General features: G+C 36.3%; 1 protein-coding gene across 2 annotated transcripts in view; it reads left to right on the forward strand.

The window, feature by feature from the left end:
• LOC107654621 (small G protein signaling modulator 1-like) overlaps nucleotides 1-16918 on the forward strand; it is a 37799-nt gene that overhangs the window by 12273 nt on the left and 8608 nt on the right. For both annotated transcript variants that reach the window (XM_016441778.1, XM_016441779.1), the window contains exons 3-12: nucleotides 205-280; nucleotides 8356-8518; nucleotides 8813-8965; nucleotides 9085-9152; nucleotides 10081-10226; nucleotides 11489-11626; nucleotides 11858-11982; nucleotides 13042-13109; nucleotides 14516-14679; nucleotides 16128-16257. In XM_016441778.1, the coding sequence (XP_016297264.1) occupies nucleotides 205-280; nucleotides 8356-8518; nucleotides 8813-8965; nucleotides 9085-9152; nucleotides 10081-10226; nucleotides 11489-11626; nucleotides 11858-11982; nucleotides 13042-13109; nucleotides 14516-14679; nucleotides 16128-16257 (1231 nt within the window). The remainder of the gene's footprint in view (nucleotides 1-204; nucleotides 281-8355; nucleotides 8519-8812; nucleotides 8966-9084; nucleotides 9153-10080; nucleotides 10227-11488; nucleotides 11627-11857; nucleotides 11983-13041; nucleotides 13110-14515; nucleotides 14680-16127; nucleotides 16258-16918) is intronic.

Below are 16918 nucleotides of genomic sequence, written 5' to 3' on the forward strand. Positions count from 1 at the left end.
TTTTTTTTTCAGCTTTGAGTGTTTGATGGTGCCAAATGAGAGTACTTGTGAGAGGGAATATATTCATAAGACCTGCATCGTTCGACAGATTCAGCAATCATGGGAACATCCACGATGTGTAAAATAAGCTGTAGAACAGTGTTTGCTTTAGTTCATCGTGCTGTATGCATTCTGCTGACTCTGTTGTGTCTCCATGTCTCACAGGTCAAGCAGATCATGGAGGAAGCAGTCACAAGGAAGTTTGTTCATGAAGACAGCAGCCATATTGTCTCATTCTGTGGTAAGTCATTGAACATACAAATGTTTAGCTGAAATGTGCTGGTAGAAAGGTTTTACATTTGTTTCTAACCCCGAGCACCTTCTCATGCTTTATTTTGGTTTTTGATCAAAGTGCTTTTTCATTTTACAAACATTGCAAAATTACCTTGTGCAGCTCAAGAGTTATCGTTTTTTTCCCCACTACCTTTGTACACATAATAAAAAGGTCTAAACGATACACAATAGATTTTATTTTTAAAAATTCCTTGAAAAGGTTTTGTTTATTTTATACTGTGTAAAATTATAGCTATGTTTAAGTGTAATTGGATTAAAATTCATCACAAATATTTGCACTTTGGGTTGACAGTGCTTAGCAAAACTACACTTTAGTTAATAGTTCTTGGTTATGTTACTTGGTATCAAATGACTTGGTATCAAATGAAATAAAATTTTTAAGAGAAGTAAAAACTTGTCTGTAAAGTCTTTTATGCTCACCAAGGCATTCATTTGATCAAAAATATAGTAAAAGCAGTAGTATTTAGAAATATTATTACAATACAAAACAATTGTTTTCTATTTTAATATATTTTAAAATGTGATTTATTTTTGTGATGGCAAAGAATTTCCATCTATTTGCTCTCAATTTCTCATGCATTTAATTATTTCAAGAACAAACAATTGAAATATTAAAAATACCTCTTTTTTCTTTTCCATGGGAGGCTCTGGGGATCTGTGTTTCAGTGCCTGCCAAATGTTGGGCAGCATGATGGTTTGGCTGATTTCCAGGTAGAGCGAACATTCGGCATTTAGCAGGGCTTGGAAAGCATCAAAGCGCGTAAATGTCGAGAAGTGTCATGTTTATTAAGTCTAGATTAACATAGAGTGATAATTTCAACGTATGTGGACCAGTAAATGAATGTGTAATTGATCGTGTTGCAGTAATTGCTGCCCGCTGTTTGTCAGCAGAAAATCTGTCCACGTAATAAAGTAATCACTCAGACGTGCATCTTCTCTGTCGCTGTGCAAATTCACATCAAGGTAGCATGACATGATAATAAAGAATAAATGAGTAGTCATTAATAATCCAGTTTCTGCCAGGTCATATTCAGCATGTTAGGTGAAGGGTTTATAGGCCTGTTCAGCTTTTCTTTTTTTTCTTGGTTTATTCACTTTTACATTTGATATTTTCTAAACAGCTTTTATTACTCCAGGATGCTGGCAACCATACCACCTTCCCTAGAATTTAATCAGCACAGCTCTGTGAGGGGTCAAACGCTGTTGGCAGGTTTGCAATGTGTGTAAATTAGACTCTGCATCCAAGCGATTATTGTTCTCAAAAGTGTCTCGTCGGGGTAGAACAGAATCAACAAAACCTTGCAGTTCGAGCTCACAGAAACAGCTAGTGGAGATTATTTCTTTAGCCACGCTGTGGTGTTTCTGAATAACACCAATCAAAGTAGCTTGAAAAAGAGCTTTTGATGAATGGCCTTGTTAACTCATTTTATTATGTTCCTGCAGTGGCAGTGGGATTCGGTAGATGATTATAGGGCCTGTGTGCATTGCTGGTTTCTGGTTTCAGTCGGTTGTTTACTCTCCTGTAATTCATTGAGCTCTGATTCATCGTGACTCTCCTCTGCCCTGCTCTGTCTCTATCTCAAGTCCTCTCAACTGTCTCCTGCCACATCGCTGAACCTCTGCTGGCTGAAATACAAGAGTTCGTAGAAGAGGCAACTATAGGAAAAAAATCCCCAGATGAGATCTTTTTAATATTTCATCAGCAGTGAGATTAAATGGATAGCCTTTTGCTGAAGTCTCAGATGTTTCTCCTAAAAAAGACTCCAGTGGTCTCACATACATCTCTAGAGTTTCATATTTTAATGAGGTATGAGGTATAATGAGGTATTTTCTGTTTTCATTTTTAGTCATGTATTTTGTTGCTTTTGTCTTTTTTTAAAGTGTTGTTTTTATTACATTTTTGTTTTTAGTTTTAGTTATTTATTACTTTAACCTAAACTAAACAAAAATGATGAATGTTGTCTTGGCAATAGCTGGAATAAGATTTCAGAACACAATTTTTTTTTTCAGTTATTTCTTTTATTTCAAATAATAAAAAATGTTTTTTTTTATGGTTTTGGTTTTGTTTAACAATAATAAAGCTGGCCCAGATGTGCCAAGGTACCAAAGTATGCAAGATTTCAAAATAAACATATCTCAAAGATTCTCAGAAATTCCTCTAATTCAAAACCCATACTTCTTGTGTGTCAATGGTTGTCTCATTTGTGTCTTTCATTTCTCTTAAGGAATCTGAGACAAATGTGATGATTCACACGAAAATGTATTTAAATTCTATTATCTTCTCTCCCTCATTGTTCCAAATCGTTATGCTCATAGTCATTCAGTCAGCTGGGTCCAATGTTGGTTTGGATCCCCCTGATTTTCATTGTATGAACAAAAACGGCTATTTAAAATATCCATTATTTAAAGAAATTGTATTGCACAGGAGAAAGAAAGGGTTACAACAGCATAGTGCTGGGCGGTATACCGGTTCATACCGAATACCGGTGTTTATTTTTGTTATGATATGAATTTTTAAAATACTGCAATTCCGGTTTACGTCGCTTAAACAACGAATTTTGAAAAATACCGTGATATCAATTTTTGGTCATACCGCCCAGCACTACAACAGCATGAGGGTGAGTAAATGATGAAAGAATCATCATGAACTCTTGAACCAAGAAAGAGCAACCTCTGAGCAATAGCATTTTCCTCTGGGCACTTTTCAATAGAATCAAGACAAAAGCAAGGATACTGGAAGAGAAAAGAAAGAACACTTAATCATTATGCCATAATGGATGAATTGCATTAGGAGTGTGTATGTTTACACTGTAATGGTTTAATATTGCTGCTTCTTCTAGTGAAGCACTGGCAGATAATAGGAGATGAATGGAGGGTAGCCAGACCCTGCTGTAATTAACCATCGTGATTATAGCGATGTTTACACACCACAGATGGAAATGTCAACACTGACATTTCTCATCATTGCAGATATGGGACACGATTATCAACTGTGTGCAGTTCTGTGGGGTTTTAAGACATCTCTTAATTTTGTCTCTAATCTACGTGTGGCTTTGAAAGCATGTTGTTCGTCACTCTCGGACGCTTTTACGTCATTATGTTGCAGAGTAAAGTGCTGGTCAGTGGGAGTGGAAGGGATCGTATATATCCAGGTTTCATTTCGTTCGCACTGTGACAGTGTGATTAGAAACCATTAAGGTTGGTGGTATGATTACATTTTTAATGAGCATTTGAGATCAGGGTCGGGGGTGGCCGCCTGCTCCCTGTGCCATTTCCTGAGACCCAATGAGTCGTGGGGCTTGTTTGTTGCTCTGGATATTGCTTTGGAAACGTATTTGGCTGGAATATAATTTTCTTCCTCATGCGGTCTCTCTGTCTCTGCATGTTCATTTTCATTTTACTTTGGGATAAAGCTGCTTTCATTTTCCTTGCATACTGATTTGTCATTTCATTCTCACAGTAAAATGACTGAATTGAGAATCAGTTGGAATAAAAATAATTGAGGCCTACTTTGCATCCAGGCCATCATGCATCTAAAGTGAGCTGTAGTCACAGAGCATAAGCATAAAGGAAAGTTCAGCTAGGGCTGAGAAATATGTCAAAAAAAAATAATCTTTCAAGTTTAAAGGCAGATTTCCCCTCCCGAGTGAAAGATGTATAAAGCAGATATTTAATTGTGGTTGTTTTTGTTTTTTTGGTCAGAACATGACAAACACTTGCCAAACAGGTGAACATTTCAGAAATCTGGGGTACAAGAAGAAGCCTTTTCAGTCTGTTTTCCTTAACAAAATATCTTAGAGAAAAGAATTTCTTAGTTTCTGCATGTTCTAATGGGTGATAATGTTTCAAAACTTTACTTTGATAGCACGATGCAGATGTAAATGTTAGTTTCTTTAACAAAAACAGTAACATCTGTAAAAGCTGAAACAACCTGTAGTGTAAAATCTATGGGTAAAATTTAAATGTAACTGTTTGAGTTAGGACTCTATTTTTATTAAAATTAACCAAACAATCATTGATTGTATCACACAATTAGATAATGATAAACAGGTAAAACCATGTATAGCATTTAGTATTAATACATATGCACAAATGCTGTAGCTTATTTAACTATTACTTCTTAAAGGGTTAGTTCACCCCAAAATGAAAATTAGGCTGCGTTTTACTCACCCCCGATGCATCCTAGGTGCATATGACTTTCTTCTTTCAGATGAGTCCAGTCGGAGTTATATTAAAAATTGTCTTTGATCTTTCAAGCTCTATTGTTGCACTCAGCGGGTGTTGCATTGCTTCTGTCCAAAAGACGTGAAATAAAAAGCACCTTTCCATAAAAAAAAGTGTCTCACACGGCTCCGGGGGGTGAACAAAGGCCTCCTGTAGCGAATCGATGCGTTTTTGTAAGAAAAATATCCATATTCAAAACGTAATAATCACTTGAATCTAGCTTGCGCTCACTGTTGTAAACAGAAGCAGTTCCAGGGGAATGACGTATGAGGTCAGCTTTGCGCATGCGCTGCTCAGAAGTGACGCACGCGGAGAGATCGAAACAAAACAACGGTCACTAATTAGAAGTACAAAACGAGGATTTGTAAAGAAGAATGTCAGAGGATTTCGATATAAGCCAAGAGGAGACTGGTTTTCCTTTGCTAAAGTAAGGAAACTTTGCTTCTTTTGATTCTGTAAACAAACGTTGGTTTTCACGAGACTCACCAGCGCATGTGCAACGCTGACCTCAGAGGTCATCCGCCCGGAACTGCTTCTGTGTACAACTGCTGGAAAAATATATTGTGATGTTAATCGTTATCGTTTTATTGCCCAGCCCGAAGTTTGGCCAAAAATTACAATTCTGTCATCACTTACTTGTACTTGTCTTTTCAACCCCTATTTTCTTTCTTTCTTTCTTTCTTTCCCTGTTTCTAGGTTGCACTTTTTGAAAGTAGCCTGCACTACTCTCCTGAAGCTGTACAATAGCTTTAAAAGAGGAACTGACTCTAAAAGACTCTCGCTGAAGAGCTCCCCTATATGCTTCATTTTTAAATGCAATTATTATTTACACTTGAATTTGCAATGGGGTCATTAAGTTTCCACAAAAATATTAAGCAGCACAACTGTTTTCAACATTGATTTTAGTAAGAAATGTTTCTTAAGCACCAAATCAGCATATTAGAATGATTTCTGAAGGATCATGTGGCACTGTAGACTGGAGTAATGATGCTGAAAATTCAGCTTTGATCACAGAAAATGACATTTTAAAATATACTGGAAAACATTATTTCAAATTGTGCTAATATTTCCCAATATTACTGCATTTTCATTCAACGTGCAATCCATAACATTCATTATATGAAAACCCGTGATATTAAATGCAAATCATCATTATAACCGGTACATCATGTCTTGAGACATCTTGTAAAGGTGCCCAAGAGATTTGAAGGGACAATTTTCAGTGAATAACGACTTTGAATTTGTTTGTTTCATAAGCAAAGCTATTGTATTGTCACTTTAATTAAGCATTTTGTCCTTTTTGATAAATTGAGGCTTCTGTAAACAACTTCTTTTAGTAGAAACAGTCATAATAAGAGTTCTGAATGACATGATGGTGAGTTAAAAGAAGATTCTGTTATTGTAAATGAACTAAAGATCCTCTCATTAGTTAGTGTGTCTTTAGAAACATGTTAAAGACCTTTTGAACCTGTTTGATGGTCTGTGCGTCCACTGCTCATTCATTTCACCCGCTTATTTTTATCTGTGTTCTCTCTTCGGCATGAATCCATTTAGGCTGGTCAAAGAGGAGCGATGAATACAGCATCAGATGAAAGCGGCTGCTGTGTTTGTATGGATGTGCATCTCTCTGAATTGTTAAGAGATTTTAACCTGAGCTGTAGACTGGTTTATCTCTCGGGCATTTCAGTCTGACTTGGACACGAATAATGGACCAGAGGAGGAGATAAACAAGTGACACTCTGATGCTAGAGATTATAAACACAGCAGAGGAGAGGAGAGGAAGTGCCATAAAGTGCTGGAGTCAGATGAGAGAGACTAAATATCGAGACTATCACAAAGAACAGCTATAAAAGAGAACAAAAGTGACACACTGGACAGGTGAAACAACAGAAAAGGACAGGATGAGGAAAGAGGCAGAGAGATAAAACAGCTGATGTTGTTCCAGAGCCCTGCCCAGCTCTCAATGAGCACAAGTGCTCCATCAGTGAGGGTTTCCATGGCTACGCAGGCTTTCCCCCGACCCCATCCTAGCAGATTCACAAGATTAGTCCTGAGAGAGCTTCAGTATCAGCTCTGCAGGCACTGCCACGTAGTGCATTGTGTCTCAGTCCACGACGTATTTGTGTTCCATCTGACTGTCTTTGGGTGTTTTAGTTTGATTACATATTTGCATTACATTTAGTCATTTAGCAGATGCTTTTATCCAAAGCAACTTACAAATGAGGACAATAAGCAATCAAAACCAACAAAAGAGCAATAATATGTAAGTGCTGTGTCGAGTCTCGGTTAGTCTAATGCACAGTACATGTAGCAAGGATTTTTTTATAATAAATAAAAAGAAAACTTGTAGAATAGAATAGAAATAGAAAGTGCAAGTGTTAGAGGGTTAAGTTTTTTTTAAATAAAAATAAAACAAGTCAAAAGAATAGAGAATGCTAGTGTTAGAGGGTCATTTTTTACAATAAATAAAAAGAAAACAAGTAGATAGAATAAAAAAAAAGTAGAGAATGCTAGTGTCGGGCTTTTTAAAACGAAAACAAGCAGTTCGAATAGAAATAGAATAGAGAGTGCAAGTGTTAGAGGGTCAAGTTGTTTGTAAATAATAAAGAAAACAAATAGATAAAATAGAATTAGAATAGAGAGTCAAATTGACGTTTTCAATTATGTATTAAAGTGTTTTCTAGATTTTTAGAATTCTAGATGTTTAGATTTCGACTGGTCAGTTGCGGTATTCTCCATTTAAGTGTATTTGTATAATTACAGCTTAACTGTATAATTGACACTTCATGTACAATTTTCATGCATAGCTCTTCACATAATGAAATAATTGATGCTTAGATTAATATATCTTTTCTGTTAGTTTATGTGTTCAAAACTAGACAAATACAAGAGTTATAATGTACAATCAGCCGGTCTTTATCACAAAAAAAACCAGTTTAGGGTCCTACAGGAACCCTCCATTTCACATCTGGGTCTCAGGGATTGTTTTGCAGTAATGGCCAGCTGACTGTACATTATCCCCTACTAATAATACAGTATGCTTGAATATGTACACTATCTGTTTAGTTAAAAAGTTTAGTTAAAGATTTTTTTTAAGTTTATGAAAGCAGTCTCATATGCTCACCAAAGCTGAATTTTTTTAGTCAAAAATATATATATTGAAATATATTTTGCAATATAAAAATATATGTTTTATTTTAATAATTTTTTTTAATGTAATTTATTCCTGTGATGGCAAAGATGCAAAGATTTCCTCAGCCATTGCTTCGATCTTCAGTGTCCCATGATTTTTTTAGAAATCATTGTAATATGTTGATTTAGTGCTCAAGAAATATTTTTTATTATTATCATTGGAAATGTACTGCTTAATATTTCTGTGCAAATCATGATGCATTTTTTTTATTATTTCTCAGAATTCTTTGATGAATAGAAAGTTCAAAAGAACAGCATTTATTTGAAATAGGACCTTTTTGTAACATTATAAATGTTTTCACTGTCACTTTTGATGCATTTAGTACGTCCTTGGCTGAGCATAAGTATTAATTCCTTAAAAGAAATCTACTGACCTCAAACATTTTTAACAGTAGTGTAATTTCTGGATGAGTACATGAAAGTGTTTATTCCCACATTTTCACAGCACTGTTTTCACTATTTTGCAATCATGTCACTATTTTTGTTTCTCTGATACACAAAAAGCCTTTCATGGACTGGCGTAACATGCTCTTTCTTCTTTATGGAAAATGGTCCATTTATGTCCTATTGTCCATTTTGTCTGTGTGTAAATGTATGTGTGTGTAGCTGCTGTTGAAGCCTGTGTGCTTCATGGGTTAAAGCGGAGAGCTGCTGGTTTCCTACGAAGCAACAAGATAGCTGCGCTCTTCACCAAAGTGGGCAAAAGCTTCCCTCCAGCTGAAGAGCTGTGCAGAAAAGCCCAGGAGCTGGAACTGGTCTTTGAAAGCAAGTGAGAACAGACTTTGTGATCTCCTCCAATACAACATACAACTCAGACTTGTTTAAAAATACAATAAAGCAATAGAACAAACCTGCAATGTGTTTGCTTTCTGCAGCTTATAAATACCACCAACATACAGTATGTCCACAGGCAAAATGCCAGTAAATACTATTCCTGGAAAGAGTAATATGCTCAGTGGTACCACCCAGTGGACAAACGTTCATTTAAACGCATAAGTATCTACATGGGAATTGATTTTGACAGTTTAAAAATGTTTTATTGACCTTTTGTTCTTCACTTCAGACGAAGTCAGTCTCTCTCATACAGCGAAAGCAGCCGTAAGATGCCCAAAGTCCCAAACTTCTCACCTCAGGCTGTCAGACATGTGTGGATCCACACCGCACTCATTGAGAAAGTGCTAGACAAGATCGTGCTGTACCTGGTGGAAAACAGCAGGTGAGAGAGGTGGGATAGAGATATGAAGAGAAAGCAAGCTTGACCAGTTTCTTTTAGGTGCAATCAAACTTGCCAGCTTGCATTATGTTAAATTAAAGTGACTTTTAATGTTGTTTCAGTAAGTTTTATGAGAAGGAGGCTATCCTAATGGACCCTGTGGACGGCCCTATCCTCGCCTCTTTGTTAGGTAGGCATGCTTTTTAATCATCATTCTCATTCTTAATGCAATCTGGTTACATGCACTGTTTTAAAACCTAGTGAAGTCAGTGATCAGCTAATTATTTCACATGCTCAGTGGAAACATAAAGCTGGTGGACAAGAGAAATATTTTATACTGAAAAGCATAGTATTAGTAAAGAAATATATTACTATATGTGACCCTGGACCACAAAACCAGTCTTAAGTCGCTGGGGTATATTTGTAGCAATAGCCAAAAATACATTGTATGGGTCAAAATGATCGATTTTTCTTTTATGCCAAAAATCATTAGGATATTAAGTAAAGATCATGTTCCATGAAGATATTTTGTAAATTTCCTACCTTAAATATATCAAAACTTAATTTTTGTTTAGTAATATGCATTGCTAAGGACTTCATTTGGACAACTTTAAAGGCGATTTTCTCAGTATTTAGATTTTTTTGCAACCTCAGATTCCAGATTTTCAAATAGTTGTATCTCGGTCAAATATTGTCCTATCCTAACAAAGGAAAGTTACATCAATTGAAAGCTTAGTTATTCAGCTTTCAGATGATGTATAAATCTCAATTTCAAAAAATTTACCCTTATGACTGGTTTTGTGGTCCAGGGTCACATATTATTTGTAAATGATCCACTAGTTAAGTTTATTATTTTACCCAATATTTGTGTTCTACATATTTTTATGCTTATTTGAGTTTCAGGCCATTAACTTAGCAACATGATAACATCAAATTCTATTGAAATCAGTTCAGAGCACTAATTATGTGGAATCATTCACTAATGAAGGGATGCTGCAGCTGCCTATTTAGGGAGGCAGCTCACTAGGTTTTGGACGGAGCTATTTTGTGTCATATTGTGTCTTTTGTATTCCTGGCATTGTGCAGATAATGTGTGTTCAACTTTATTTCTTCTTTAGTGGGCCCCTGTGCATTGGAGTACACTAAAATGAAGACGGCAGATCATTTCTGGACAGATCCTTCAGCTGACGAGTTGGTGCAAAGGCATCGTATTCACAGTGGCCATTGCCGACAAGACTCTCCTACAAAGAGACCTGCCCTCTGTGTGAGTGACCTGTGATTGTATAAACGGGTTTAACACAGTTTTTGTGAGTTGAAATACTTTATCTTATCCCAGTTGAATGTGCAACTGTACGTAAATGTGCAGTTCTGTTTAGTGCTGATATTGCAGAAATTTCATCACAATTATGTGCAGGGTGATATATTGATCTTAGCATTCTGGGTTATGGCACTTTACACAATATTTAAGATGGTACGTTCTTAAAAGAAGGTCAAGAGTAAGAGCTAATTTTATAGATACACTGATATTCTCAGTCTTAGCACAATTGAAAGCTCTTGTGCATTTGAACGAGATGGAAGTGCCATTTCAAACTGTAAGGTTCAGGCCATTTGAAATTCACTTGATGCATTCAACCGTGCCTCAAGGAAATGTCAGGGGTCAAAAGCAGTTTATAGTCAGTCAATTGCATGTCACATTGAAGTCATAATACATAGTGACATAGCCAATAAAGCTTGTTTTTAAGCAAGCTTTCAACATCTTGTGTAAGCTGGTTATCAGGTTTGGATGTTTTCTTATACAACAGACTGCGTAACATAGATATGGCAAAGGCAAAATAAATTACATTTCAATATTTCAGAGCAAGACCTTTTAGTTTGTGTATTTGCTCTTGTTCGGTGAGGTTCTAGCCTTTGAAATCAGTGCAGTTCACTTCATCACAGGCTTCTGAAGAGGGTTGTGGTCCATAAGAGTCATGCTGTGGTCTGTGTGTTTGAGTGTAGTCCATGTTTCTGAGGAGAGTATGAACCTCCACTCAAGAGATATGTTTCACATCATTACCCAGCTCCATTACCAAACGCAGCCGTCAGATTCCTGACTGATCACCCTCTCTGGCCATCGCCAACACCCACACAACAGCAGGACACGCAGCACTTGTTTTTCGTCTCTGATAGATCTGACTGCACTGCACTCCGGGCTTGTTTTCTGATGTATAAAAATCTGCTAGTAAGCTGTAAAAGCCCAGTTTTTGGTGCCGAGAGCCTTTTTGATATATGAAAGAGGAGATGCAAGTATACATCTAGTGACTCACCAGCGGCCACACATTTATCCACCTTGGACAGATCGATGCAGTGGCGTATTGTTAGGAAAACAAGATGAATAGCTCCTATAACACTTTGTTTGCTAGGGTTTATCACTTTAATTGTGTATGTTGTCTGGTTGCATTATTTGCTGATGTAATGTTTTGGTAGAAACATATTAGGTTAGCGATTGCCCTCAGTTCTTAATAATGTGTGCATGTGTGTGTTCAGATTCAGAAAAGACACTCCAGTAGTAGTATGGATGAAAGGCCATCTCCCTCCCCCGCTGCCAGAGACTATGTGGAGTCTCTTCATCAGAATTCCAGAGCGACCCTCCTGTTCGGCAAGAACAACGTACTGGTGCAGCCGGTGAATAATGCATTAAACAGCTGTCAATTATGACAGATCTTTAGGGGGTTATTTCTGACTGCATATTTTATGTAAAGATTAAATTATTGTTTGCTTTATTGTAATTACATAGAAAATATATAATAAAAGTGCAAAAAGCTACTAGCTGAAAACATAGTATGAGCAGCATTTATTATTGACTATAGATTTGTAGTTGCTTCATAACGTGGGCTTCTGTTGTGGTGCTTTCAGAGGGATGATATGGAAGCAATCCCAGGGTACCTCTCTCTACACCAGACGGCTGATTGCATGACTCTGAAATGGACGCCAAATCAGCTAATGAACGGCTCCATGGGCGATCTCGACTATGAGAAGAGGTGGGACTCAGAATAAACAGAATAAAGTGGAAATAGCATTGGTTTGTTCTTTTAATAAAATGTAATGTATGATTGATCTCTTTGAATCGGAGTATCACAGGATATGATAAGATGTAATATATTACAGGATTTCTCGTTCCACCATAATACAGGGATGCAAACTCGACACATTTCAGTGAAGCGTTCCATTCTTAATCTTCCTAAGTAATGAGAACCATTTCTAAATCTGTTGTCAACAAAAGAGAATTAATATTTAAAAATCTTTAAACCTGCAGAAACCTTTCCACCGAAACAAAAGCTCTATGGTTTAAGGTTTAACATTTGAAAGCAAAGTAATGCATTTATTGATTTGTTCAATGTTTATAATATAATATTGTATAATGTTGTTTTATGTATATATTTTTAACTGTATATAGTGACATTTTTCCCTTTATCCTAATACTAAAATCGACTGTAAATTATGGAAGCCCGTTTCCGCCACTGAATAAAAAATAAAAAAAAGGTTATTGCGACTTTTTTTCTCACAATTCAGACTTTTTTTCACAGAATTGTGAGATATAAACTCGCAATTCTGACTTTTTTTCTCAGAATTGCATGATATAAACTCGCAATTGCGAGTTAAAGTCCAATTTTGAGGGGGGGGGGCTGATATGTTCTCAGAATTGCGAGTTTATATCTCACAATTATGACTTTTTAACTCGCAATTGCGAGTTTGTATCAAGCAATTCTGAGAAAAAAAGTCAGAATTGTGAGATAAAAAGTCACAATTACCCTTTTTATTTTTTATTCAGTGGCGGAACCGGGCTTCCATAGTATATGCATATTGTAAAGCTGATATAAAAAATATTCTTCTTTATATATATATTTTTTTTTTTTACCCCTGATGAGTGATTTCTAACTTCATGCAGAAATTGAAACAAAACAAGATTTTTTTCTTTCTTAAATTAAAAACGTTTTGAATCACTGGAATGTAAGTATTTATATTATTTTATGTTGGTTTATATTATTCATAGTTATGTTGGTCACAAGCCACTCAAAGTCTCACCTGTTTTCCTGCAGTGTTTACTGGGACTACGCTATGACAATCCACCTGGAGGAGATTGTGTACTTGCACTGTCATCAGCAGGGTAGGTGACATTGTGCCAGGTTGAAAAACATCCAACTGGCACCCAAATGACACGCATCCTGCAGTTTCTTACTTGTCCATAATTCTGACAGATCAGTTTGAATAATTCACATATAATCCCTATTTTGAGATGCACTATTGAGAATATCCAGACTGGAACAAGGCTATGACTTAAAACACAGTATTGCATTAAACAACCAAATTCAGTCAAGAGCAGTGAGTGATTTTCTGTCTTTTGTTGTTTGATTAACGTTAATGACAGACAGCAGTAGGTTTATTAGGCTGCTGTTTCTTATAGATGGAATGAATAGATCTAATATACTGACACGCACCCGATTTCTTTCCCAATTGTTTATGTTCACTTAAGACATAACTGTCTTTATTTAAATATTCACCAATATGCACAGAACGTGCCTGGTGAACAGTCTCTTTTGCAGAGTTTATTAACTCTTTTTAAAATAAAGCATGTCCCACAGTAGACTGCATTTTACGACACACACATTACATGATTGGACTGATTTGGACGTTAAGTTTTGGAGAGGCGAAAGCGCACCGCGTTAAAGGAATGGAACATCATGTGGCACAAATAGAAACTGAAACTAAAATTTGATTCTTCACATTACTGCTGCTAGCTCACGTTGAGTTGTTTTTTAAACACGTCACCATGCGTGAAAGACACATGATAGAGACACGTGATATAATCTAATAGGCAGTCATTGCTGTAGTTTTAACATTATTACTAGGGCATAAAAGATCACAATCTCTGCGATTCGCTTCAAAAAGTAGATCATACAGTAGATGTCTTCAAGATCGATCACGATATAAAATTGTCAGATTGCCCACCCCTAACATATAATATGACCGTAATGTGATAGCACAAAATTCTCCAACATTCATAGAGACCCTACAGTGTTTCTGAAGGCTAAAAGTTAATCAGTATCTAGTCCCTTTTGGTGAAGTAAATCCACTTGGGTGTACTCAGATATTCAGCCAATATCCTCAGTTGTACTTGCCCTTTTCATATTCATCCGAGCACAAGACCAGCGGACCGATGAGAGAGAGCAGAATTTATCAGAACATAATTGCTTCTGGAGAGAGATGAGAATTTAAAGTGAGGCTTTACTCAGATTATAAAGCAATGTAATTCTGCTAATAATGCCATTGAATGATTCCTTACTGTACAGGCTGTGTCATGGCTTCAATATTAAGAATATCATGATGATTCAGATTTTAGATACAGTTAAGAGAGGAAATGATTTGCATGCTACAGAAGAGTTCACTATGTACAAAACATTCAAGTATTTAACCTAGTAATATGTGATAGCGAGAGACTGTGTCCTTTAAATGTCAATGAACATGTCACATTATTTCATATTAATTCAATTGTGTATGTATTTTTGTCTGCAGTGGATTGTGGGGGAACAGTGGTTCTGGTTAGTCAGGATGGGATTCAAAGGCCACCGCTTCGTTTTCCCCGTGGTGGTCACCTCCTACAGTTCCTCTCCTGTCTGGAAAATGGTCTGCTGCCTCACGGCCAGTTAGACCCGCCGCTTTGGTCCCAGAGAGGAAAGGTAAGAAAGTGATCTGTACAAAATGTAATGTTACTGTACACCTTCTCAGTGTTGGGGGTAACGTATTACAAGTAACGCGAGTTACGTAATCAGATTACTTTTTTTCAAGTAACTAGTAAAGTAACGCATTACTTTTTAATTTACAAGAAAATATCTGAGTTACTTTTTCAAATAAGTAACGCTAGTTACTTTTTTTTCCCATTTATTGATTGAAAGCTCTCCTGTTCCCTTGTTGAGAGAAATCGGGAGTAAGATGTTACTTTAGTTCTAGAATAAATGTGAACATGCATTAATTCATCTCACTCACTCACAAAAAAAAAAAAATCTGATTACATTTGCCAAAAATAGAACTTTTTATATTAAAAGCAAACAAGCAGGCCCAGCCCAGATTTAAAAAGTAACGCAAAAGTAGCGTAATGCATTACTTTCAATAAAAAGTAACTAAGTACCGTAATTAGTTACTTTTTTAGGAAGTAACGCAATATTGTAATGCATTACTTTTAAAAGTAACTTTCCCCGACACTGCACCTTCCTCCAATATACACACTTACTCTAATTTCAGAATATGTAAAGTGTGTACCGACTGACAATTGTTTGTTCTTCCATTAGGATTATAACTTTTCAGCATTTGTGGAACAGTAACATTTTAAGATGCTGAGTGAAAAACATTGCCATTATTTGACCAAGTATTTTTATTAGTATCCTCTGTTTTAGTCTAAGACAACTCTGTTTGATATGACCCTTAAATCACAGTGTTTTTTAAATATTTCTACAATTACTTCATACATTACACTCAGTACAGTACAGGGGGCAGTAAGAGTTGAAAGAAATCAGTACTTTTATTCAGCAAGGATGCCTTAAATTGATCAAAAGACATTTGTTACAAAACATTTCTTTTTCAATTAAATATTTTTTTATTCATCAAAGCATCCATAACGTTTCACGGTTTCCACTTAAATATTAAGTTGCACAACAAGTGTTTTCAACATTCATAACAATAAGAAATGTTTTTGAGTGCCAAATCAGCATGCTAGAATGATTTCTGAAGGATCATGTGACACTGGAGTAATGTCTGCCAAAAATTCAGCTTTGCCATCACAGGAATAAATAACATTTTAAAACCAATAAAAATATTCTAATTATATTTTACAATATTACTTGTTTTACTGTATTTTTAATCAAATAAATGTAGCCTTGGTTGAGTATAAGAGACTTATACTGCTTCACTGTTTGAGCTACAGATTCAAGACGCTACACTGATTTTTACCGTATTATTTAGATCAATTACGATCTCTCACTGTGCTCTTATTTGTATGTCTTGATTGATTAATCTGTCAATTGCAATTCATTTTGTGTGTTACAAATACATTCTAAATGGAAAAAATAATTTGTTCTAGATCATCTGCAGTCATGTATGTCGAACTGATGCTTCACTTTTCTTTTTCCAGGGTAAGGTATTTCCTAAGCTAAAGAAGAGATGTCCACAGGGATCCTCAGACTCTGTCTCAGACAAAGAAGAGGAAGAAGCAACAGATTTTGTCTTCCGTATTGTTTTCCCAAACAGTCAGTCAGAATTTGGTAAGAGACTGAATCATGGTATCAAACAAGCTCTTGAGCCAGTAAATGTTTCCCGATTATGGTACGGTTATTTTAATATCAGCTTTTAGAAGTGGATAATAGCAAAAAGGGCCTCTTGTATCCATCTAGGTATTGTTTGTCATTTTGGTTTTTATCCATTCATATGTCATCTGTCATAAACATTCCTTTGGTTTTACAGAGATGTTTTGACTCATTACAGTGACTTTTACCCAGTCCTCCCGTCTTTCACTGGGTACTGTTTTCCTGGCCCGATCTCTCTCCCTGAACTCGAGAGGGCTGTGGCCTCCTAAACAGCAGACGCTGGTGATGCCAAAGCGCCACTGCAGCTCCCCGGGAGAGTCCCCATCCTCCCCTGAGCTCAGCTGTAATTCTCCCTGTCACCGCTCATTTATGTGTTCATGTATCAGTCTGACGCGCCAACTTCTTGCTGGTTTATGCTTGCTTTTATGGCCTCTACGTCTGCAAGCAATCACTTAGTTGCCAGTGTGAGTTTTCTGTTTTGTTCAGGAGTCCTCCTCCAGTGAAATTTAATGACCCTTGGTTAATTGTGGGCTAATGGTTGAGTGTTTTCCCGGGAGACTTGAAATTTATGTTTACTATATAATAACCATATGTGTTTGTAACAGTAATAGTGGCTTTT

Source organism: Sinocyclocheilus anshuiensis, unplaced genomic scaffold (genome assembly GCF_001515605.1).
Source record: "Sinocyclocheilus anshuiensis isolate Anshui unplaced genomic scaffold, SAMN03320099.WGS_v1.1 scaffold799, whole genome shotgun sequence".
In the NCBI taxonomy this organism is placed as follows: domain Eukaryota; kingdom Metazoa; phylum Chordata; class Actinopteri; order Cypriniformes; family Cyprinidae; genus Sinocyclocheilus; species Sinocyclocheilus anshuiensis.